Source organism: Seriola dumerili, unplaced genomic scaffold (genome assembly GCF_002260705.1).
Source record: "Seriola dumerili isolate Sdu_G_001 unplaced genomic scaffold, Sdu_1.0 BDQW01000002.1, whole genome shotgun sequence".
NCBI lineage: Eukaryota > Metazoa > Chordata > Actinopteri > Carangiformes > Carangidae > Seriola > Seriola dumerili.
Window position 1 is genome coordinate 10,850,505 of NW_019174257.1, and position 26,300 is coordinate 10,876,804.

At 40.1% G+C, this 26,300-nt stretch overlaps 2 protein-coding genes across 2 annotated transcripts in view; both read left to right on the forward strand.

Moving 5' to 3' along the window:
- The window catches only part of lrrc7 (leucine rich repeat containing 7), a 70,648-nt gene extending 54,437 nt beyond the window's left edge, over positions 1–16,211 (forward strand). Inside the window, exons 22-33 of the mRNA XM_022744788.1 lie at positions 66–290; positions 389–617; positions 882–1,232; positions 1,907–2,152; positions 4,217–4,429; positions 6,472–6,639; positions 7,287–7,406; positions 7,747–7,957; positions 8,464–8,738; positions 9,535–9,627; positions 14,042–14,116; positions 15,570–16,211. Of these exons, the coding sequence (XP_022600509.1) occupies positions 66–290; positions 389–617; positions 882–1,232; positions 1,907–2,152; positions 4,217–4,429; positions 6,472–6,639; positions 7,287–7,406; positions 7,747–7,957; positions 8,464–8,738; positions 9,535–9,627; positions 14,042–14,116; positions 15,570–15,680 (2,317 nt within the window). The 3' untranslated portion in view covers positions 15,681–16,211. The remainder of the gene's footprint in view (positions 1–65; positions 291–388; positions 618–881; positions 1,233–1,906; positions 2,153–4,216; positions 4,430–6,471; positions 6,640–7,286; positions 7,407–7,746; positions 7,958–8,463; positions 8,739–9,534; positions 9,628–14,041; positions 14,117–15,569) is intronic.
- Positions 16,212–24,236: 8,025 nt separating this feature from the next.
- Positions 24,237–26,300, forward strand: part of LOC111237413 (discs large homolog 1-like protein) — a 105,291-nt gene continuing 103,227 nt past the window's right edge. The window contains exons 1-2 of the mRNA XM_022766536.1: positions 24,237–24,308; positions 25,494–25,664. Coding sequence (XP_022622257.1) covers positions 24,290–24,308; positions 25,494–25,664 — 190 coding nt within the window. The 5' untranslated portion in view covers positions 24,237–24,289. The remainder of the gene's footprint in view (positions 24,309–25,493; positions 25,665–26,300) is intronic.

Below are 26,300 nucleotides of genomic sequence, written 5' to 3' on the forward strand. Positions count from 1 at the left end.
GCTTGTGATCAATTAAAACTGCTAGTACTTGTCCAATGTCCATCCCTTGTTTTTTTTGCTCCAAGGCTGGAACAAGGAGCAGGGCCTTTACCTGGCAGCTGGACGTACCACGACAATCATGGCGAGCAGAACAGGAAGGATCAGCTCACTGTCAGCGGGGGCAACAAGGTGACGGTGGTGATGAGTAAAAGCTCGGACCGCCTGTCCCCCATGATGAAAGAGACGAGGTCCAAGTTTAAAAAGTCACAGAGCATTGATGAGATTGACATCGGCTCCTACAAGGTCTACAGGTAGGTTTATTTTTATTAACAAGATGATCAAATATTGTGTCAAGTGGTTGCAAAGCTGTAGCTGTTGAAGGTGATTTGTCGTGCTCTTTTCTCTACAGTATCCCCATGGACAGCTACAGTTCATCCATTGAGCAGCAGAGCAGTTTGGACCGTCCAGAGCTTCCCGGTTCTATGGAGCAGACCAGCATGGCTCGATCGCAGTCCGCCCCCATGTTAGATGATGAGCTGGGCTTCCCGGGACATGGCAACCAGAGCCAGCCGGGACAGAACCAAAAACCTGCCATCCCACATAAAGCCTACCACTTCGACCACAACTACAATCCCCAGGTAAGCAGCTCTAGACTTTTGAGATTTGGGAACAATTGTAATTGTTGATTATTGCGACAGCCTTTTTACTTAACTGAATTTACTTTTTTTATCAGATGATTTTGATTTTATCTTGCTCCTTGTGTTTTAATTTGAACATACCCATGGCCAATAACGCAGTCGTCCAGTAACTTTACTAACTGTCTTCTTGTGAAGTAACATCAGCGGTTTTGAATGACAACAATGTTGCCTAACACTTCTCATGGTATCCATTCTCACCATCAGGTGACCATGGACCGCCGGGTCCCTCCACCCTTCCCCAACACACCTGACTATGTCAACCACGCGTCGAAGGCCTTGGAGTACCTAAATCAGCCAGGGAAGACATTACCGAAGGAGTTGGTGAGCCCTCGGTATCGTGCATATCCACCTCTGGAGATGTTCTCTTTCCCCCAATCGCCAATCAACCAGGATGGTCCGCCCAGCCAGCAGCAGCAGCCAATCCCCACACAGCGCTCCAGGCCAGGATTTCTGAGGAGAGCAGATTCACTGGTGAGCTCTACAGAGCTCGCTTTGTTCCGCAGAGTCCATGAAGCCCAGCAGGAGGCGCTGCAGGAAGCTCAGTACAGACAGCAGGTAGGAGCTTGTCTTCCAGATTATGCTCATTTGTGTATGTGTGTGTTACTCCCACTGTCAAAAATGAAATGAATAATGACATAGAAACATTTGTTATTAAAGCTGTGTGTTACATATCTGTCCGGCACAACTAGCCACGACTCGGGACATAAGAAATTTAAGAATAAGAAATACTGCTTCTATGTTTTTGTCTTTAAATGACTTAAAATATGGCCAATCTTACCTGACACAAAGCAAAATAAAACAAGTGACACTACTTATCAATTCTTGAAATCAAATCTATCAATTCTTCTTGTTTTCTGATGAAGCTGCATTATTCACACAGCTCATTCAAATGAAAAATTACATTTTATTGACATTTTTAAAAACAAAATTGTGGTTTCATTAAGACACGATTCTTTAGTAACTATTCTAGCAACTAGAAAGACAATAAAGGCTTTCTAATTCTAATTCTTCTAATTTCTAGTCATATGAGACTGAGCTTTCTGGATTCATAGATGATTTGACTGTTTAAGGTGACAGTGAACTAAAACTTTGATTTCATGTCATGTAATATTAATGCTCAATTTGCACCACTTTTTAAAAATGCACCCTCTGTTGTGTCACTCCACTGAATTAACAGGTTACAATGTTAGTATAAGTTTTATGGTCTTATGAAACTCTCCTCTCCTCAGGCGGACCCCCCTCTTTATGGTCGGGCTCTTGCCTACTCCTCCCCCATGGAGCACTCTGCTCTCACCAACATGGCCGACAGCCAGAGTCAGATGCTGCACAACAAGAGAAACGGTCGCTACGATGACGACTATCCCACCTACCAGGAACAGAAGAAGCCCATGATTGGTTATCCAACCAAGAGCCTGACTCAGCGCCGTCCCCTGTCTGCCAGGAGCTACAGCACTGAGACCTACGGAGCGTCTCAGGTAGGCTGACTGTCTGTCACCTCATCTGCTGCTGTAAGATGTTTAAACTGTTAGTCTTTGCATTTATGTCTCAACTTATTTACACTTTCACTCACTAACTTGTTTTAACTTGGAGTCCTATAAAATCCACAAAGTGTGAATCATGTTATAATTAAAATAATTTGAGCTACAATTAATAATTATTTTCATTACTGATTAAACTGTCTTTCATATATGTCTTCAAAGTGTCAAATAGTTTCGTCCGACCAAAAGACAAAACACCAAGATATTTACTTTTCACTAATATAAAACAGAGAAAGGAAGCAAATTCTTAAAAAGCTTAAACAGGGAAATCAAATGAAGTTAAGATTAACCAACTCATTGTTTGAGCTCTAAAACAATTCTAAAGATTTTTTTTAAGTTTAAGTTTTAATTAAATGGAAGCGGTACATCTTCACACACCATGAGTTTGTATATCTAGAGCCAATGGATCACCCAGGTCCTCTTAAGTACATTTTTCATATCCATTGAGTGAAGTAATATTACTTTTGGGGTTCTGACGGAGATAGGTCTCTGGCGAGGCCAGTTTATTTTTAATCCTCATAATAATGGAAGAAGATCTCATACTGTTTCTTTTGTTTAATTAACAAGCTTTTAGCCAAGTAAGCAATACCAACAATGCATATTAATTTGTATTTTTCACCCACTGTGTAAATGTACTCGTACAGTAATGCTACAGCAAAACTCAGAACCAGACACCAACAAAGACATAATAACAAAATAAAGAGAGGAAAAAAGGTTTTTTTTTTAAATCAATAAAAAATAGCTTAATGGCTGTATTTCTGTATTACAGGCATTTTGCTCCTGGGAAGAGCATCGATTGCAATGATTGTTTGTTCAAACAGCTTAAAAATGTCCAAATCTGTGCGTTTATGTTCAAGAAGGAAAGTAGTTATGTATGTTATCTTATACAGTAGCTGAACACAAAGTAACGGGAAAAGCCTCAGTGACTGGATTGAGGTACAATGAATTTGACTTTGACCCTAGAGATCGGGGTTTGCATCCTGTTTCCTTAAAACAATAAACTCAGGTTTCTTTCACCATGACCACCATCTTTCCCTGAACTTCCCCAGTAGATTTACTTGCATATAAAGGAAAATTCCTTGTTTGCATAATTTTGGAGGGCACTGACAAATGGGCTAATTTTAGAGGTACAGTATCAAGACGTGGCATTATACTATAGAGTGCAGTATATAGTACATTTCAGCAGGTGTCGTTTGGTTCATCCGTATCCCAGATCCCAAGGCAATTCCAAGTCCATTAATAATCCCCTCAGGATGTTCTGGGTTTGCCCCAAGTCAAAATTTCCCAAAATAGCCACAGGGAGGTGTCCAGCCGCATACTGATTAGCTGTGCAAAGCACTTCATCTGACACCTTTCAGCCGAGTCGAGAGCCCAGAAACTAATATTGTGCAATTACGACTGCAGTCTTATTCTGGCGGTCCTTAGCCAAAGCACAAGACCACGAATAAAGATTGTACTATATATCACCTGTTATCTGAAATGCTTTGTGCTTATCAGCCTGGTAGCCCTCATGACACCACAGGACACTTAAACTTATTTAATTTCATGTGACTGAACGTAACAATGGTGGCCATGCTGGTGGTTTGTCACTCATATGGTCATCATTTAACCCACTACATTGGTCCGAACTGAAATGTCTGAACAAATGTGGGATAGCTTGCCATGCTTTGTTTTAGAGACAGCCATCCTCAAAGATAAAGTAACTTTTGGTCTCTATCTTTTCACTCATCAGGTCAAAATGTTGAAGTACTTCGGTTTATGACTAAATACCTGCATATGACCTACATACAGTATATATTACCTTATTAAATTGTTAATTAAACCTAAATTAAACCGCAAAAGTGGTGCTAATTCTCAAATGGTTTGGTGACTACGAGTGACATCTTTCAAACACACATATATACAAAATCTAAAAATATTGATTAGTGCACTTTAAATAATTGTATCACTATCAAGTCCTACTTTATTTCTTACCATTTTTATAACATCTTTTGTCCTCAGGCCCGTCCAGTGTCAGCTCGTCCCACCATGGCCGCCCTGCTGGAGAAGATGCCCCCTGACTACACCCTGGCAACGTGCCCTGAGAAACCACCAGACGACACCATCAAAGTAAGACCTGTCGTACCACAGAAACCTGAAGACATCACCTCCAAGATGCCTGCCGATTGGAGGCAACAGCTACTCAGGCACATAGAGGCCAAACGATTGGACAGGGTACGTCAGTGCAATGTAGATTCACTGGAAAGGGAGATGCACACACACACACACACACACCCACACACACACACACACCCACACACACACACACACCCACACACACACACACACCCACACACACACACACACCCACACACACACACACACCCACACACACACACACACAAACACACACACAAACACACATACAGCATTCGGAAGCCCTCCCTGTCTGTATCTGTGTTAAGTCTGTGTTGTAAGGTTGACCAGATATGTGTCCAGCTGCATGTGTGTCCACTCCACACTGTCGCTCTGTCAGCCTGACCTACTGCACACTCACTACTGTGGATATGTGCTGAAGAAATCACATGTCCTGAGTATGCAACAAAATCTGCATTGTGACAAAAATTTGATCTTGTGTTGTGTCTTAAAATATTTTTTTTAAACAAGTGAAAAGTCACCAAGATAATTCTTGTAGATTAATTTTAATGTAGTTTGGGGCAATATTGTTTTTAAAACTAAAATGTGCAGTCAATTTAAGATACTTATTCAGCTCTTGAAATAAACTTTCTCTTTGGTGGTTGATATTTTCACCTGTTTGAAAAAAAAACTCACAAGATCTTCAGAATTTATATAGCCGCTATTTAAAGATGAGGATATTTTGCAGGGCACTGTAATTATAGGGTGTGCATCAACACTGATCTAGGGAACATTTTTATCTTTAAAGGAACAGCTTAATGTTTTGGGTGGTCTCATTTGCCAAAACTTAGATGAGAAAACTGATATCACTCTCATGTCCATATGCTAAATATGAAGCCAATTTAGGAAAAGATCCATCTCCTAGCATCTTAAAATCAAAACTGATTGTTGCACATACTATGGCTATTTTTGGATAGGTGCAGTTACTTCCTGGAGACCGGCCTTATGAAGTCCGTGAGTCCAGAACTTGGAGATTTTTCATTAACTATCATATATGACCAAATAAAACAGGAAATATATACATTTTGTAACTAAAACCAGCAAATGTTTGACATTTTTGCTTGAAAAAATACTGAGATTATTAAAAAAAAAAAAAAACATTTATCCAATAAAATAATTGGAGTCAATGTTGTGTCTACTGGTTTTCCATCATACTTTCACAGTTTGATCAGTATAAGGGTGAAACAGGAATTAAATTGCATTCTATGTGGTATTAAAAAGGTAAATTAAACTTGAACCTGTGAAAATGCTGTATAATGTATGGACAAAGGAGCTTCAGGTTATCTTACCTGTGGACACAGCCAGGCTAACTGTTTCCCCCTGTTTCCAGTCTTTATGGCTCCTGGCTCCTGCAGCTTCAGATTTACTGTACAGACATGAGAATGCTATCAAGCGTCTCATCTAACTCTCAGCAAGAAAGCGAATAAACATATTTTCCAAAATGTCACACTGATTCTTTAATCAGAACCGGTGCCTCAGCAGACAGGACAATCAGACGTAGTAGGGAGGAGGTCTGGAGCACACAGTAATGAAAAACGCTTTTAACAGCATGCAGAATCTTAATGGGGTATTAATGCGTCATATGATCGTCCGAGCCTTTCACATGGTGCAAATTGCATCCACCCCGTCAAAAAAAAAAAAGTTGGTGTGGACATTTGGACAGTTGTGAAACACATTGTGTCTCTGTACATAGAAGTTTAAAGAACCATAATAAGCCTTGTAGTTATTAGTTTCCAGTTGGGGATTGGGTTTATTGTTTGTTTAAATATCCACGTTACCACATAACTAAACGTGCACACTAATGTTGGAATGAACTGATCCACCAGTTGTTGTTTGTATGACATGATGTTCTGTGTGTATTGACCGATCACTAGCTAACATTTCTCTGTGCTTTCAGCAACTCTGCACTGTTGTTGTTGTTGTTGTTTTATCAGTGTTATGGTTGTTTGTTTATTTGTATGTGGAGCTCACAGTGTGTTGTCACCACGCTGCAGCCCGCTGTGTTGGCTCCACCCCCACCCCCCCACCCCCCCTCCCCACTACATTCACCCATGTCATGTGATGTTGTCTTCTCCAATCAGAGTGGTGTCCTAAAGCACAACACGCTCACGCTGGGCATGCTCTGTCAGGGCGGGGGTCACGGCCAGGGGCGCAGCAGCACTTTGAACTTTAACCTTTACAATAACACTAAGCATGAGCCCCCTGCTGGCCGCTGGCTTCCACTACCTCCTCCTCCGTCTGCTAACGCTGTGAGTATCCCTCTGAGAACAATGAACCCCTGGTACTGCTGTTATTACTGCACACATAGGTAATTATAGAGAATAGCTGCCACTGCCTCTTCACCCAACTACAGCTACCATGAACTATTATTTAACTGTGTGCCATTGCTGCTATTCTAATTCCGATTATTAAAGCTACCTTGTCTACCATCTCAAGCTCATCCTCACAGTCCTGATGAAACGGATTGGCTGAGCTTTTGAGTGTTAAACCACTAATAATAATACGTATAATTAAAAAAAAAAAAAAGATTGATTGTTGATCATTTAATCATGAATATTTAATGTTGTAGAGAAATGCTAACAATTTCAAGTTTTCAGAGACTTTAAATCCGAGGCTCTTGGTGTAAAAGGTAGGAGTATGAGAACTTGCCCCAAGTTGACTGGTGGTAGCACTTAACAGCACTACTTCACTTTCACTGATGAGGGAAAATCTGTTCACTTATCAATAAAAGCCCTAATCAAACTTAAAACATAACAAAATATCACTTAACTCTCATTCAAATCTGCCTGAAAATCAGGCAACGAAAGGTTAATACATAGATTCGATTACCAAAGTTAAATGTTCATTTTCAGTAATGGTCACCCTGTCTCTCTGTCCATTTCTCTCTCTCTCTCAGACCCCCTCTCAGCAGGCCGCCATGCTGGATAATGACCAGGAGGGGGTGTCAGGGAGCAACCAGTGGGCTCCCTACTCACTTGGCAGGCGGGACGTTCCACCTGACAACCTTATGAAAAAGGTGCTAGTTGTTGTGAACTATTTCATCTCAGTTTTACTCAGTTTTATACTATTTAACCTATTTTACACTGACTATCAACATAGTGTAATCTAATGTCGCAGTATGTTTCTACATACTGCGACAATTTTTGGCTAGACTTGACAACATCAAGATATACAGGCTCCTCTTGTGGCTATGAAAAGAGTCCATTGATCTTTCCAAAAATATCTTAAGGTTTGATGGGAGGAGATGAACTTGTGAATTTCTAAATAAGCAGCTCCAGTATTGATTCCTCTGGCGTGGATGTGGATGTGTCTGTGTCTGTGGGCCACATCTCTAAATACATGTTCTCCTTCCACAGAGCGCCCACTCCCACAACCCTTCCCACCAATCACACAACACCATGATCGTCACTTCCTCTTCCTCCTCCTCGGCCAATACGCCTCATCGTGTGGTCGGGCAGCAAGGCTACGACGGGATGATGAACAAGGGGGGCCAATACCAACCAGGGATGCCCCTGTCAGTGGTTCCCTCTGGGGGGCCTGGTCAGTACCAAGGCAACATGTCTCAAGGTAAATGGTAAAAAATTTGAAAAGGGTTCATCTGTGCATGTTCGGATTTATTTTGGGATTTAAAAAATTAAAATCTGCACAAGTTACAATGTAGAAAATCGAATTATTTGGAAACAAATTAGTTATGTTAAACAATCATCGACACACCGCATCTTTGTTTTTCTGTTGTACGATGACTTCATGACTGTTAAAGAGTGATTTAATGGAGGGTAACAGGTTATTTACAGGTCTTGAGACGTCCCAGAGATGACCATTAACATTCATTCGCCACACCCCTGTCTCTGTTTTATTCTGAAAATGTTTGGTATTGATAATAGAGCTGCAATGATTAATCAATTAATCAATAAGTCACTTAAATTTGCCCCAGTTTTAATTTTGAAACATTCAGTTACCTATAATACTGCAATAGTATATGTTCCTTGCGACATTCTACACAATAACCAACAGCAGGAAGTTTTATTTCACAGTGTTAGACTCTACCAGTCTTGTTTCTTTTTTCCATCCAGGCCATCCTGCCCCTGGTCAGGCTTACCCCAGCAGCGGGCTGCCCATGGCCCTGTCCCCCTCTGGGAACCAGCCCCAGTACAATCCACATACCTCCCACACCTCCCATCAGCCCTCCCTCCCCGCCACCAACCCCCAATACCACGGCAACCAGGGCATGGTCCATAGCAACCAGATTGTCATGGCCACCCACACCAATCCACGGCCTCAGAGCGCTCGCTGCCTGTTGCAGACTAAAGGCCAGAAGAGCACGGATGGTTTCCAGGAACAGGTATCTGTCTGTCTGTCTGTCTGTCCATCTGTCTGTCTGTAAATCACATCCTACTTTATTGTGGCGTTCTGATTGAAAATGGGCTCTGCTAAAATGTCAGCTAAATAAATAGTTACTGGGTTAGAAAGGATATTAGTTTTGTGGATGTGGGTCCATCCAGTAACACTACAAATAAAGGAGAGTGGTTTGATAAAGCTAAATTTAAACCGACTGCAGCTTTATTTAGCTCTGGCTCTGCCACAAAATACTGGTGTGTGCTTGAAACCTGCACAAACTATTGCTGTTAGATTTACATGGTTCCATATAAGCTGATGAACAGTCAACCAACTAAAGGAGACAAAATACAATACAATTTTAGCCTCCTAACAGCAACAGTTGGTGAAGAAACAGGTCTAGAAAAAGCCATGGAGGCGTAGTTCTAAATCTGAGATACTTCACAGATGGAGAGCACTGCACCACTTTAGGTAGGAACATGAAGTCGTTCGCACCAGACAAATCAGCTGATCTTCCTGAGGGGTTATGCTTTTCATTTCCTAGTATGGGATGGCTTTCATTATGCCAATTAGAAAACTCTGACAAGGATATTTGTGGCTCAGTTGTTGTTGCCAGAGAACTGACGACCTCCAATTTAGCTGCCAGAACGTGTCACACGTCACATGAAAGTACTCTTCCACTGTTGTACATGTTGTCTATCTACTCTATATTTGTGTAGAGATTGTCATGATCTTTGTATTTCACTTTGAGTTGTCTTTCTTTCTGTTTTCTTTCTGTCTTTCTTTTTCTCTCCTTCCTCTTTCTCTAGCTGTGTGTGAGAATAGAGAAGAACCCTGGTCTTGGTTTCAGTATCTCTGGTGGCATCAGTGGCCAGGGGAACCCCTTCAAACCCTCCGACATGGTACGACCCGACCCGGCCTGCCAGCCAATCACAGCCTCCCCAGCTTTACCTCAGAGTTGCCATGGAAACTGCTGCTCGTTATTGCAGTGTTTCGTCTATCTGTTTGTCTGTCTGTCTGTAGGGCAGCAGTTGACTCAGTTAACTTTGAGTCACTTTGAGTCTGTGATTTTCTACTAGAAACTGTTGGAAAATTACAGTTTATGTTTTGAAAGGTTAAAGAAACCAGAAATGTGATGGAATCTGTTTCCTTTGCACATCACTTATACACTTAGGACTCAGATTTCTGGTCTGTTGTAATATATAACAAAACTAAACCTCCTGAAATATTGGAAAACCCTTGTTAGCATCAGGATGGAAAAAGTCAAACATGATACCTGAGTTTGGCAGACTCTCTCATGAGGGCTGAGGATATGAGAAGACTTTTTGATACTTGACAGATTAATGCATCTGCACATCATGAATAGTGTATTTTTGTGCCCTTAATTTATCTTTACTGCCTCCCCATCCATGTGAGGTCACTTGGAAAATGAAGTTACATCAACAAACTTAAATATTTAAATCCCTGATCACATGCACACATGATGTCTTAGTGTAAGATGTGTCAAACTCTTTTATCATTTCTACTCCTGAGTTTGACTGATTCTGTCAGTGTGCGCCTGTGCTGAGAGCCTGTTGGGGTTGCAGATCCCCCAGGCCTGCTGCACATGGCAGTCTGTCCTAGAAACATGCTGCTATAGTCAGTCTAAAGAAGCGAGGCTGCTCACAGAGCTCTGACAGCTATTTTAGGAAGGCTGCTTAGTTCTGGGACACCGTGGGTGATTTTAGATGTTCAACACTTTGATCTAGGGATAGGAAGTATCACAGATTTTACTGACTGTTCTGACTTCAGATGTTGAGTAACTGAGTAACTGACGAGACAGCTGCTCTATAAATAGAAAAGCCTACAAGAGGAGTTCTTTAAACATTCAGCCTCCGTACAGCCCATGTGACAAATGGTGAATTAATTTAAGTCGGGGGTGTGAAGTGCAAGTATAGAAACTGTCAATTCATCATTTAACTTTAATTTCAAGAAGACAACTAGTGACTCAGTTGCTGACTCGTATGGTTATTGAATTATTTCCATCTCCTCTTGTATCCATAAAGCTCCCACCAGCTGCAGTTTGTCCTTTATTAATGCCTTGTTACACAGGAGGCAAATGGAATCAATGCAGATGAGCGGGTTCTCGAGTCATTCTGTTAAATACTTTGTCAGATAATTACATCATACATGCAGTATATTTACAGAGTGTAAACTGTATGAGACAAGGTATAAGTCTATACAGATTCATGAATACATTGCAATATTTCACTTAAGTGTAAAATATTGCCCTTCACCATCATACGATAACTTTCTAAAATCTGAGTGAATAACAACCTCTGGGATCTGCAGCAATGTCAGTCAACGTCAGCAAATGTTGATTTGTTCACTGAGTCATTGAAGTTTGTATGGTTCATATATACATGTTCTAAAGTGAAATGTAGATTTAGATCCTCTAAATGTAGTGTGTTATGAACTGCGTTGTGTGTCTGCTTTGCTGACCTTAGACCCCCACCACCCCTCCCCTCCCCTGCAAGCTCATGCAGGGTCTCATGGTGGATATTTGACTTCTGACAAAGTTACCAAGATACAAAAAAACAGTGATTATCTGTCCCCACACCAAATTTCCTTTTAATTACCTTGTTTTTGCAGTTGTGTTCTCTTGTTACTTCCATCCACACGTCAAAGGTTTAGTTCATGTTTTATCAATGGTGGTCAACTCAGCTGATTAGTCTGCAGTTTTAGCTCAAACAAAAGCTGATTCCTTTGATTATGGTTTGAACATTTTTTCTGACAGACTTGGTTTGTCAAACCATTTCCACATATGCATTTATGAGAATTTCAGTCAGAGTAGACATAACCAGGTTAAAAACTACATACACTGGTTGAATTTTCTTTAAATGTAATTAAGGGCAGACTTCAGTGATCTACAGTTTAAATAGTTAAAAGGGACCGTGTATCAAAACAGCTTGACTGATAAATTATACATCTATGGTTGTGATCCCTGGAGTCTACTACAGTCACGGCTGTTCCATTGGACTGTGGCTCCCCCTTGTGGGCAGCTTGTTGTGTTCACCCAGCCTCTGATTTATTTGAGCTAGAGCAAAATACTTGTTGGCCAAATAATCAGCGATGGTTATATTTGTGAAACTCAGAAATTGTTTTAAAAAAGTAATATATAAAGATAGCTCTGTTGGAGGAGTATCATCTGCAAACTATTCAAACAAAAGATGCCTCCTTATGTTTTCCTTGCCTTTTTCAGTTAAAGCCTTTTTAAGGAAAAAAGAGCCAAAATCTTTTTCTAGTTTTGCCTTTAAATTCTCTGATCTCTTATATTTTTTAAAAACGCCTGAACACAACATGAATACTTGACTACAAAACGTTCACATTTCTGTGTTGATCAGATGGACAGAATCTTTTCATTTTACATCTGTACCATACAACATCCTTGGTTATACATTTTATTTAAAAAAAAACAGAGGATTATGGTTTAACAATCCTCCTTTAAAGATCTGAAGAGAATGATCTTCTGGAAAAATTCATTCAGATTAATTGAAAGTTTCCAAAAAAATTCTCAAAACAGAATTTGCCTACCACATTGTGCCTGACCAGTTTCAAACTTGATGATATCTTGATGATATCTATGTTTTTAGATCCTTCGTAAACCCTGCCAGAAGTCATTATCAGGTTGCTAAAAGAGAAATGGTACAGATGGTACAAATTTAAGTCTGACTTAAAAGACGAGCTGTGGCACTTTAAGCCACTGCCTCAGACAGCGAGTGGAGACTCAGTTCCTGTGTTGACAGGGGTGAAATGCCGGGCTTCACTTCTCAGACTCAGCTAAAGAACAGAACTCAGGGTTTTCAGGACCAGAACATGGATTTTTAATCATATCCAGATCATGAACATTTGAAAATCCAGTTTTCTGTTCCTGATGCTGCCAGATGTGCTGTCTTTGCACACTGAGCAGCTGTCAGTAACTGACATACCTATCAACTGTCGTCATTTGGAGAAAGGTGTGTGTACATGTTATCACTGAGCTGCAAAAACCTCATCCTCAGTATTGTCCACGTGTTTGAAAAATAGTTAATAAGAAGAAAAATTGATACATTTTTTTAAAAATTTCTAGAAAAAAAAACGAATTTTGAGGGTTTTTGCAGGATGCTGCAGCTTAGTGTGCAACTGCTTTACAGTCTGTTAATGTTTGGTTGTTGTGACTAATGCTTAGCTGCTAACAAACACATCTGTAATGTACAGTGAGCTCCATATGTGATGTGACAGGGAGGTCTTAAAGTCCACTTTCTCAGTATCTGGAAGGATGCAAATGGACATGAGGTTAAGTACTAAAATAACTGAGAATTGTTGAAGTCAATGTTTTTTTATATGTTGGTATAAACTGCATATTTCCACCACTTTGTGTACAAAATCAAACAATTTCATAGTAACATTATCAAAATTATTAGATTGTATACATGTATGAGGCTCACTGTATAAAAGGCCAGTGTCACTGTAAACAATAATTCAACTAATACTTCTAACACATGCACTTGTTTAACATGCAATATATGTGTTTGTTCCTGTATTCACTCATGGATTGTAGTATGTAGGTGCTGCTGCACTCTCACTACTACATCTTATATCTGTTAAGCTCACTATTGTGTGTTCAACACGTGCACAACCTGTTGAAACATGTTGAGTCGATACAGCTGCATTGTCTCACACTTTCTGTGTTCAAAAACATCTTTTAGCTCCCGGTGAAAAGATGTTGGTGTTTTTACAATCTCTGCCTTGGGTTACTGAGGGAAAATATGGGGGATGAAATTTCTTCTGCCCTCCCTGCTACCTACTTCTTTCCCCCTAGTCAGACCCCATCCCACACCTATTCTTCTTCCCCTATTCTTTATATATTTACTGTATATCTATTTTTCTCTCTTTGTAACCTCACGTCTATTCTGTACCAAGTCCTTAACTGTATAAATAGCTGATAAACCATTTCAACATGTCTTTTTGGGAGGAATGTATTGCTCAGCTTCTGTAAATTTTAAGATAGATGCTAAGAACAACTAAACTCAAGTACCTTAAATGGCTAAAATGATGTCATTATGAAATACTAGTAGTTTTACTGTCAACAGTATATATATAGTATATGCATGCCTCTCCAAATTTAGACCAAAGACAATGTATTGATGAACTGGCCGTATATTTTTGGCAGAAATGTGATTTTTTTTGAGTGGGGGGATGGGTGGGGGTGTATATTGAGATGAGAATGAGAAAGGCAAAGATTCTAAACCATCGTGTCCCTGTGTTGTCCTAACGGTGTATCATTTTGACTTATAGGGTATCTTTGTTACTAGGGTACAGCATGACGGGCCCGCCGCCTCCGCCCTGCAGCCTGGAGACAAGATACTTCAGGTAACACCCGCTCACTCGTCATCACATGGGCCAGAAAGAGCCACATCCTGCCCTCTCTCCATCCCTCCAGCCCTGTATAAACATGGAGGCAGGGCATTAAGCAGGACAAAAGAAGTCGTTGTGCACCTCACCTGGCACAGTTAGCTGGACATTTTGTACACATTCACTCATTAGCTCTTATGGCGCTCCAGTGAGCACAAATCAACTCAACCACTCGTGCTATCTCAGTTGGTGTTTATGTTAGACTTCAACCTTTTCCTGCCAGTATATTCTGCCTCCGTGTGTGTACTTGTTGGTCCAGAAATCTGGCATGACCCCCCCCCATCCTCTCTCTCATTCATCATTAATTAGTGACCACCAAGAACGCTTCAGGTAACAACTTCTGAGTCATAGATTTGTGGTTTATTCAAGTAGCCTAAGAAAATGAAAACCTCATGAGGTCAAGGGAGGACGTTTCATAAGACATCAGGGCAGAACTGACATTGGGCTACCTAATAATACAGTGCTCATTATTATTGTCCTGGGTATGCAGTGGCAGTAACACAAACAAAAAAACAAAGAATTCAACTAGCTCTCTTATCATGGCTGCCACTTAGATATTGCCTGTTTAGGTAGAAATGTTTCTTATCAAAACAGATTTTTCAGCTACACACTGTTTTCATTCTTTCCCCAGTTTGCTCCTGCGTTCTGCCGATGTGTAACTGCTCTTTATTAACAGAAACTGTGGCTAAGATACTAAATGCTGACCTGAATTAAAGTATGTGGTTTTTCAGATGACTAGATGTTCTTAAATATGAGTCGTAAATAAAAAAAAAAACAAAAACAAATTGGATTGTGTTGCAAGTAAACATGAATACATCATGATGTTGATGCAGAAATGATGTACTGTTAAGGCCTGAGGGGATATTACTTTCCTGAGGGGCAACAATACAGTCGCTATTTGAGGATTTCACCTCCCCAGCAAATCAGTCTGTTGAAATCAATAAAAACTAAACAGAAATAGTAAAAATCCCATTCATTCACTGTGCTACATGTGTTTTATTGACATTTACTTAAAGTAGTGCTAGAATTTAGCCCAAAAGGAAGTGATTGTACTGTGAGGTCAGAATGACTCCCTCCCCCATCTCTCATTCCTTTCACGTTTTCCTCCCCTCTCTCCTCCCCCCTTCATCTTCTCTCCACAGATGTACAGTTTAGCTGGATGAACTCATCTAAAAGCCCTTTTTTGTCTTTACCCCTTCTCTCTCTACAGCATGACTGTGTAGCTCCTCCTCTTCTCTCTCTTTTCCCCAACAGTGATGTGTTACTGAGATAATGATGGCAGTGACCCTCCATCCTTCCACAAACACACTCACACATAGACATATGTATGAAAATACTGCAGCACACATACCTCTATACATACATGCACACACACACATGCTTTTGACTGTGCTGCGTGTTTGCCTTGCAGGCTAACGGACATAGTTTTTTACACATGGAGCATGAGACAGCCGTCTCTCTGCTGAAGAGTTTCCAGCGGACGGTGGACTTGGTGGTTCTGAGAGACAGCAGCATGTGCTAGAAATAGTTTTATAACAAACAAACAAACAAACACAACAACGCTTCTTTTCTCTGCTCATCACCATCCCACGCCACCCCACCTGTCCTCCACTGGAGGCTCGTGGAACTGAAAAATGAGCCGCCTTTTTTACCTTTTTAGGGGAACATACAGACATTTATTTGCCTATTGCTGGACCAAAGGCAAATACTAGTGCCAAATGTACCATAGGAAACATATCGGCTCTTCTGTCTACCAACGGTCAGGGACCTGATCGACGGCTGGATGGACCACAAGAGGACTCTAAACTTTGAGTCCCGACAGGGCTGCTGCAGTTTGGATTTTGTGGTTGGTTTGTTAATTAGGCAGTCATCTGATCGGTCAGTCTGAGTAGTTTGTTTTTGTTGGTTAGTTAAGATTCTGGGGTATTTTTGCTTTTCTCCACTGCTTTTTACTTTGCAGTCCATGGTAGATTTTTAATGATTTGTTTTGTGTAGCACATGGTTCCCTTTCCATTGTCTTCTTTGTTCTTCTGTTGTGTTTTTTTCTTTTTTCTCTTCAGTCTTTTTCTTTTTTCTTCTTTAGTCTTATGTTTTCTGTTCTTCTCTTTTTTTTTACTGTCTTTTGTTTAATTCTTTTATTCTTGTGTTTATGTCTTCTGTTCTGTTCTGCAGGTATTATTGCCTCCAATGTACAGAAAATTGAAAACTTAAGACTTTCTGCCTTGTGTACATATATAGAGCTGCAGCTTTGTGGAGCTGCACTCTCTTTGGGGCCTGGACAGACAGCTCTAAAAGTTTATAATTAATATAATTATTGTTGATAAACCACATTCTGAATTCTCTCTTATGAACATACAGGGATAATTTCTCCAAATGGACAATTTTCTAAAGTATACCACTGATTTATTTCTGTATAGAAAACACTTTTCATAGTCCATTACTGCTACTTGGTTTTTTTTGTTTTTTAAACTGTTGCTTGCACAGCTGTGCTGAAAAGAGCTAAAGCAATATTTCTGAGGCTCAGCCCATTGAGCTTTTCAGCAGAGCCTAACTTGTCCTGCAGTGCCATCTATCGAGTTAGTCACGCTAATGTTTACACACACTGCCATGCACATGAACTAACAGGCAAAGACACACGTGCCCTCATACACAACACATATCCAATGCTGTGATTTGTGCACTATTGCTTAGTGAAGCCCTGTCTGTTCCAGCTTGAGTTTAGAATTCAAACACTATTATAAGCCCACTTGCACTCACGTACACACACACTGTAACATTATTCATAATGTCGGTGCCATATTTTGAGGTCCTGTTTTCTAGTACTGTTACAGCAATGTCACATCACTTTCAAGCTGTTTGAGTTGTATGATAAAGTCACAGCATGCTCTCATATCATTGGTCACTGTCAGCCAGCCATTTTCAGTTGGCTTCCAGAGTTCTACACTCTCAATGTATTATACCACTGAGTTTCAGTGAGACTGATGTTCTACAGTTGGTGCCATATGGACCCTCTGCCCCTCCCTGGTTGTATTTACACAGGCCCAAAACATTAGAGCTTTACCTCTATGTGGCCCAGATCTGATCTGACCATGAGAGGAGCAGCGTGACTATAGTTAGTTGGGAAACTGGTTTTTAACTGTTAGCCTGGCTTCAAATCCAAGTGTCAGCAAACATCAATTGTGCTGACCTCTGATCTCTCTGTGGAAAGCAGCAAGAGAAAAAAGACTCAATAAGGTAAAACACATATTAGTGTCTTAATGGGTAAATCTGCATTGAATCAGATTTGCCTTTTTTAGACAATCAGGGAAAGATCTGATCTGTGTCACAAAGGTTTTTGGCTACACTTGAAATTTCTGTGTAACTTTTGCAACCTGAGGAGAAGCTTATTGAGCAGGTGTTCAGGGGAATTTAGATTTGCCAATTTTGGTGGCGAATGTTCAAAATTTGAAATACGACATTAAATAGAGCAGGAACAAGAAATCCAGACTCCAGACTCTAATCAATATATAGAAACTTGTATCGTACGAGAAGTTTCTGGCTAAAGTTGGAGCCATGGCAATGTGATAAAATCCAGCCTTTTTTGTCACGCTTCAGAAATTGTATTGACATGACAGAAGTAACCTCGGAAAAAGAGTGAAGAGGCTCATTTTCTGTCTTCGTGTAAATGCAACACATGTCCTGAAGATGTTTTGTGACAGTGAGTTTTGTTCTGTTCTGTGTAACATCTGATGTTTCATTCAGAGCAAAACAACATCCTTCACTGTCCTTTGCTTTTACTTGACAGTGTCATCCTGTGCCCATTTTGTGTCAACTCTCCTAATAAGCATTAGAATTTAGTTAAATCAACATAAGGGACACAAAATGGCACAGATTAGTGGTGTGGTTGAGATCTTAACCACAGGTACCCGCCCAACCCGATTTAGAGTTTGAAATATCAAAGATATTGTGATGAGAACAGAGAAAAAGGTTTGATAATATAATTATTTTTTACTACATGTTTCAGGTAATTCTTTCTAAATATATTGATATACCTTAGCTTTGCTCAAAAATTGTGATATTTTATAATGACACTTATAACAAAGTTATGGATGGAAGTACGCACAGTATGACTTGGAGACCTACACATGTACTATCCAAAACTGTATAAAATGTATTTCTACTGTAATTGTGAATTTGTGTTATACAAATATATATTATATATATATGTATATGACTATAAAAACAGTCATTTTCTATGTGTTTAAACTACATAAGAGCTGAACAAATGCTGAGGACGGTGTCACTGTACATAGCTGTGAATGAAATCCAATTTAAAATGACTCATATTGATTGTGAATGTACTCATGCTTTCTGCAGTACCTACACCTACCCAACTTGAATGCTGCTTCTTCTGTTGTGTGACAAAAAGTACTTTGACCTCTGAAGAGAGAACCGCTGTCGAGTTATAAGTTGGACAAATTTTAGTGACGATTTAACAGAACTATTTATTTCTTTATTTATTTGCACATGCAAGTTGAAATCCTTCCAGTTTTAAGTTTGAGTATTAATGCGGAGAAATGTAATTGCCGAAGTATATATAATATATATCATGTGTTTAGAATGCATTTTGCAGACGCTATCTGTACATACTATTTAAGATACAGTTTTTACAAAAAATAATATATGTATAAAATTGAAAAAATGCTGTGCAGCGATTATACTGGAGCCATTTTGGGCTTTGGAACGTACCATTTTTTCAGTATATAAGAAGTGTTTTGAATAATGTACTAAAGTCTCTATTGTACAAATAATAAAAATGTCACTATTGGTAATCTGGGTTCCTTCTAATGCACTGAGCTCTGTGTTTGGATGGAAAGAGGAGGGTGATATCTCTCTTACTGCTCCTCTCTCCTCTGTGCCTTACTGAAGTAGAGATAGAGACACGTGAGGAGAGATAGGGGGAGAGAGAGGAAGAAAGGGTGAGGTGATGAAGAAGGAAAAAAGAATGTTATGAAATAATGAAGTGGCTGAGGTAAGGACGTGTGAGAGGGATGAAGAAAGAAATTACGCAAATAAGAGATAATGGGAGCCAAAAACAAGGAGGGAAATGAAAGAGTGGAGGAAGGAAAGAGACACTATGGGGAAGGAAGGACCAGGAGTGAGGGAAGGAAGGAATAGACATAGAGGGAAGAAAGGGCTGAAGGAAAGTAAACATGGAAAAAAGGAAAAGAAGGGGTAAAGTGATAAAGAATAAATAAGGGAGGTAGAGAAAAAGAGATGAGGTAATGAAAGAAAGCGTGTGATGAGGAAATAGTGGAGAGGGATGAGGATCACCTCAGCAGGTCTGTTTCCTCTGCTTCTCTGTGGATTAAACTCAGCAGAGCCTCTCGTCGTCTCAGCAGATGCCCCTTTGTCTCTGTCCATTAGTCTAACAGCCTGATTCTTCTTCATCCCTCTCTATCTGTCCATCTCATCTATTCTTGACATTTATCCGAGCCGTGGATCACAGAGGGACAGCTGAGTTTGTCAAGCTTTTTATTAAGGCAGAACACCATGTCAGTGCTTGTATTTTTCGGGAGCTCAAAGAAAAACTTTGGTCCACTGTGGTGAGTATTATGTATAACAGCTCTACACACATTCTGCATCTGCACAATTCTACACATGCAACTGCAAAAATAGGTTATTGATCAGTGATAATTACACAAGGACTTTTTCTGGAAATGGAACTGGAGCTTGGCCACGTGTGTGTATAAAGTCCTAAACCAGTTATAATTTCCATATGGAAAAGGCTGAGTACAGTGAGAGAGATCCTTAGTGTTCTCACCCACTGTACTCAGCCTTTTGATTTATTCGCAACTTTATTATCCATTAATGGGCATTGGGAACTTTAATAATTAGTCCAATTCATCCCAACTGTGCCCCATGTGCTCATTCATCATTCAGTATGTCTAAAATATAGAGGTGTTAGTCTGTTATTTGAGTAGTGCCATTTGTTTAATTTAACATAGGAATAATTTTGCAAGTGTGTCACTTTTGGTTTTATTAAGCTGAAGCACCTTTGGAGGTGACTACAGCCTTGAGTCTTCTTGGGTATGACATGACAAGCTTTGCACACCTGGATTTGTGGATTTTCTGCCACTCTTCTCTGCTGATGCTCTCAGGCTCTGTGAGGTTGGATGGGGGCTTTCAGTGGACAGCCATCTTCAGATCTTTCCAGAGAAGTTTGCTTGGGCTCAAGTCAGGACTCTGGCTGAGCCACCAACGACATTCACTAGTTGTCTTTAAGCCACGTTGTCTTGGCTGTGTGCCTATGGCCATTGTCCTGTTAGAAGGTGAACTTTCGGCTCAGTCTGAGGTCCTGAGCGCACTGGACCAGGTTCTCATTAAGGATATCTCCGTTCAGCTTTCACTCAAGCCTGACCTGTCTCCCTGTGCCTTCTGCGGAAAAGACTCCCACAGCACGATGCTGACACCACCATGCTTCATCTTTGGGATGGTACTGGGCAGGTGATGAGCTGTGCCTGCTTTCCTCCAGACATGATGCTTAGACGTGAGGCCAAACAGTTCAATCTTGGTTTCATCAGACCAGAGAATCTTGTTTCTCAAAGTCTGAGAGTCCTTGGTGCTTCTTTGCAAACTCCAAACAGATGTATTTCACTGAGGAGAGGCTTTGTCTGGCCACTCTGCCATGAAGCCCAGATCGGTGGAGTGCTTCAGTGATTGGGCTCCTTCTGGAAGTTTCTCCCATCTTCACACAGGATCTCTGGAGCTCAGTCAGAGTGACCATTAGGTTGTTGGTCATCTCTCTTACCAAAGCCCTTCTCCCCTGATTGCTCAGTTTGGCTGGACGGCCAGGTCTAGTGCTTCTACTACACTTCAGAGGGAAATATTGTTTGCTTTACTCTGCGACTACCCAGCAGTATAGAAATAGATTAAAGTCAGCTCCACATCAACCAGCTACCACATTAAAATTCTGGTTACACACTAAAGCATCTGTATTAATTCTCCAATAATATAGAAATATATAATAGGCCTATAACAGTCACATAGGCATTTCCTCTGTATAATGAATACTTTATGTACACTTACATATGTTTTACAAATGCTACTTTTGTCCTTTTACTTTTTGCTTTTACAAAACCTCTATATTATTATATTCCACTACATTGTTTTATACTGTATCATAACATGCATAAATGGATCATAATAACATAGGTATCATTGGCCAAACTTTCATCCCTGTCTGTCTTGTACCATTCCCCACCGTTCTCCTGGCATCAGTTCCCTCTGTAGAACAACTCGGCTTACTGTGGTCCAGGCCGACAATTAACAATAGAGGCTAATAGCACACACACACACACACACACACACACATTCACACACTAACACGCATTGATGAAAGCAGAATGATGTCCCTTTGTTCCCTTTCCTCTTTACTCTGTCTTTTACACACTGGTTTGGACAAAATGATACTTCTGTGTGCTAACTGACCAACCCACTTACACAATCATGCATATATTTTCCCCCCACGCGGACTAATACATTATGCTGGCATCAGTATGTGTGTGTGTGTTTGTGCATGTAACAGATACAGAGTGAGAGTTTTTGTGCACTCACCAAAGCAGTCAATAAGCTCTTGTGACCTGATCAATAACAATACCAGAGACTGAGCCCATGACCTGCATTCAGCTGCTGCCTGCATATGTGTGTGATGAGTGTGTACGTGTATGCAGATGAAGTGTCCCTACAATTGATCCATTGTCCAGAGGCAGGACTGAGACATATAGTATATTGTGTCCAACATGCAGGACTGACGTGTGTGAGGCAGCAGCTTTGCTTATTTTGCCTTTCAATTTTATTACTCAAGACAGCTGTTAGTGCCTGTACAGTGGATGAATCAAACTAAGTATCATAAAGTTTCAATATCATAAAGTTTCAAATAAATGTGTCAATTGGGACAAAGTATAAAAAAGGTTCACTCCAACATTTAGGGAAATCCACTGTTTGCTGTCTTTTCCAGAGTTGGATGAGAAGCTCAATAACAGTTTCCTCTCTGAACAACCAGTGTAAAGTTGCAATTAGCCTAGCTTAGCACAAGCGCTGAAGACACATCAAAAATAAAAACCTCCAACTAGTTCAATGGTGTCTTATGTAGCCTACAAATTATTTTTTGCGTATTTGACCTGTATTGTAGAAATAGAAAACGAGACATTGCAGTTTAGTTAGGTCACAGTATGTATTTGAAATTATTGACAAACATTAGTTGGGCCAGGTATAACTGCATGCACCTAATGGTGAAGTTGGCAGTTTTTCACAACATCCTTATTCAGAACAAAATCCAGGTGAAGCAGAATGTAGTTGTGACAATTTTGCCCTTGATGAAAGTGATGAAAGAATGTGATGTCAACTTCTCATCTGACAGCAATAGCAAAAGAAAAATAATTTACAACATGTTGGCATTGTCCTTAAGGGGAATAGTTTTGGGGTGATTGGCCTATTGGTCAAATCACTGTTAGCTAGTTAATGCTAACACAAACGTAGCCGTTAGCTCACGTTTGCCAAACTTTTAATAACCACTCTTTTTTAGTAATGGGCTAAACAGTTATTTGCAGTTATTTTACATGGACTTAAGTCATGCAGTGGCAGCACACATCACTGGAAACGCAAAAACAGCGTAGTCACTGCTAGCAAGAAACAATATTGTAAGATTCTTTCATGAAAATGTTAATTTCTCCAATCTGTCATACAAAGCTTATTCACATATGAAATATTACTTATTTTATATAACTGTAGCATGGTTTGATGATGCTATAGTTGTCTTCTATCACCAAAATATGTGGATGTCACCTGTTTGCAAAGAAATACTGCTAACCGACCATATCACATGAATTGATAAAAAATTTATTTTGGCACTAACATCGATTTCCCTTGTGCTTCCCTTCTGACACACATATACTCATTGGAGACTATTGGTTTTCTTTTATCACATGAATGTTGTGTATTCCATGTGTTGTCTTGAGCAAACTAGGCCCTGGTAGTTGATCCAGGCTGTGTGTCAGAGACAAGCCTGAGATAATGCACCTTTAATCTACTCAACCAATTCACTGTTTACCATGACAATACCACCAAACCCACACAGGGATGAACTTGCCTGGAGTGCCAGTGGGATTACACCTGTGACATTTCTGTTGGATCCCTTATATGCCTTGCTTTGCCTTAGTGTTTTGTGTGTGTGTGTGTGTGTGTGTGTGTGTGTGTGCGTGTACAGGCATGTGGGCACCATAAATAGACATCAACCCTACACACCCCACACTTTTTTTTTTTGATGTTAGATTTTTACCATACCTTTTCTCTTTTTCTGTTTTTATATCTTTACAGTTTAATATACAATTTAGCCAACCAGTGTGTGATTTATAGGTTACATAGGTTTATCTCTGGGAGTCTAATCAGTGTAAACCCAAATCTATACTCAGAGTTGAATGGATTAGATGTAGATCCAGTGGAGACCCTGGGACAGACCAGGCTTTCATCCACTGCACACAATATACCTGTTTAACATGACAATACCTCCAACATACACAAGCTGCTTATGTAGAGCCTCTCAGACAAACCTGCTGGAATGGTGTTTGGATGAGAGTGCATGAGTGTGTGTTTCTGTGTGTCTTTTAGGCACTTTTAGGCGTGTGTGCGTTTTTCATGTGTGTGTGTCTTCATCCCATAGGACCGTCTGAGAACCGGTCAGACAGCGTTTTGAGTGAAGTCACCTGAATGAAGGAATGGAGAACTAGTTTTTTACCAAAGAGCCAGAGGGAGAGTCAAAGTGAAAGAGAAGGAGAGAAACACGTTCAGCTCCGGGTGCTAAGTCCAATTGGTGACTGTTTAATCAACATTTGATATGAGCGGTTGACGCTTTCTCTTTTCTCCGACTCTGTGACGCTTTGCCCGGACATTTCATGAAGTTTTTTTTTCTTTGGCCGAAAAGACAACTTGATACACCAGACTGCCGTGGTGTCAGTGTGGTGTCCCACTTTGGAGGCAGGCTGTCCCAGGACAGACGCACACATCTGTAAAAACAGATAGACTGTCACAGCGCCACACACACACTCACGCGCGCGCACACAAGCACCGGGGAGGAAGACTGTGCGTGTCACAATGCCTGTTCGACAAAAAGGTAAATAAAGTAGTTTTGGGTAATTCTTTGTCTTTATTTCCATCGATGTTGTACATACAAACATATATTTTATTTTGTTAAAGAGACGACATTGAAAAAAATCAGTTTGAACCTCTCTAAAAGCTCGCGTTGATGTTGCTACAGCTCTGCGAAGCGCTCCTCTTTAGCCTGTAAGTTAACGTCACGAAACTTCTCTTAAACATCAGCAATTTAACGTTTAATTGTTTGTTGGTAAACATACACAAGTTATAGACCATAACTTAAGAGCTTTTACTGGTCATTCAGACCTTGTGGTAAATTCGGCGCACAAGTGTTTCACAAAGTAGCACTTTCAAAAAATGTTTTAATGACTTCTGTTTGTTTTCAGTATGCTAGTCTGCATTGATATGCCAGTATATTGACGGGATTTAGCTTCAGCATGAATTATATTTGTTGGATGCTGTGTCAAAAAGATTGCTGCTAATGATAGACTATAGACTTATACCTATAGATACGTAAATATTGATTAAATCACCACAAATCTGTCTGCCATTTGGCTTGACGTGCAGTAAAGAAGGTGGCATGTGTGGGTCAACGCTGACACATTTCAGACTGAGTTTGCTTTAATCAGCTGTTCAGAGTGCCATGGAGCCTGGAATGCAGTTTGCAACCCTCCTTTACAACATAAACTCTTTTGCCCTCATGCCCTTCTGCACCAGAGCAACTCAAACACAGGGTTATAAAATGTAATAGTAGTTACCAGTCCATAAAATGCAGACAAATACAATAGTGTGCCATGAACTGGCTGAATGTTCAGCATGTAACACAAAGACCTGTGGCTCCTTTGTAATTAAGAGTACTTAAAAGATACTGAACGAACACCTTATATTTCACATATTTCATTTTTTATTTGCTCCTCAGAAGAGCAAGGAGATGAGATATGCTAAAAGACAATTGACAGACTAATAACACCTGTGTCGACACTCTCTCCCAGCCAGGTGTTCTTAATAAACTTCACCCTAATGACGACCCTGCCAGATCTGAACCAGGCACAGTTTTTAACCAAACTCATGTCCACCTAAGTTAAGGCTTTGTCTAATGTACACTACATAATCTCCTTGCTTTACTGAAGAGCACCTGGAGAATTTTATACTTACCTTCTCTGTCATTAGTAACGTGGTATTTAATTGTTTATGTTCTGTTTAGATGCTCAGCGAGCCCTGGAGCTGCTCCAGCAGTACCGGGCCAAATTAGATCAGAGACAGCAAAACCAGAATCGGACCAAACAGGGCCACCTGGAGGAAGATCACCAGCTCCAGCAGTCTCTGGACAGAGTCATCAATGTCTTCCAAAGTCAGCTCTTTAGTGCTCTGCTTGGTAAGAATATCTGTTTGTCTGTCTGTATACTCCCTCCTCCCTCCTATTTATACACCCATTTAAACATGGTATTACAATGTGACCTATTGATTTTGAAGCCTTGGTGAGCTTTTAAATGCTGTCAAGCTTGTTGACCTTCCTATTATTCTTTTTTAGTTGGATTTTTTATCTATAATGGATTCTTAAGGTGTGGTGCTGATTGTCTTGCTAACTGTGTGAATGGAAATTAAGGATGTTTCTTTAAAAAATAATCTTTGTTTTAGTCTATGTTTGATATTAAAAGACCTTTACAGACAGTTATGCACTATTTCTTTTTGTATGAATACCCATGACCACATATTACAGTATATTTTCAGAGATCAATGTATTGAAATCAACAGCTATGTTAGATTAAAGGATAATTTCACCAAATCACACACACCTTTTCTTGATAATATCATTGTTATATAACATTGTTGGTACATTGTTCATGTGAAGCGGTTTTAGTTAGCAGTTCTTTCAAATGTAATGTTGGATTACATTATCTCAAAACCAAAACAGAAAAAAACAGAAACTCACCGCATGGCTTGATGCCACTGGTTTTTATGATTTGGGTGAACTGACCGTTTAGCTTGATTCTCATGTTGCTCATGTCGA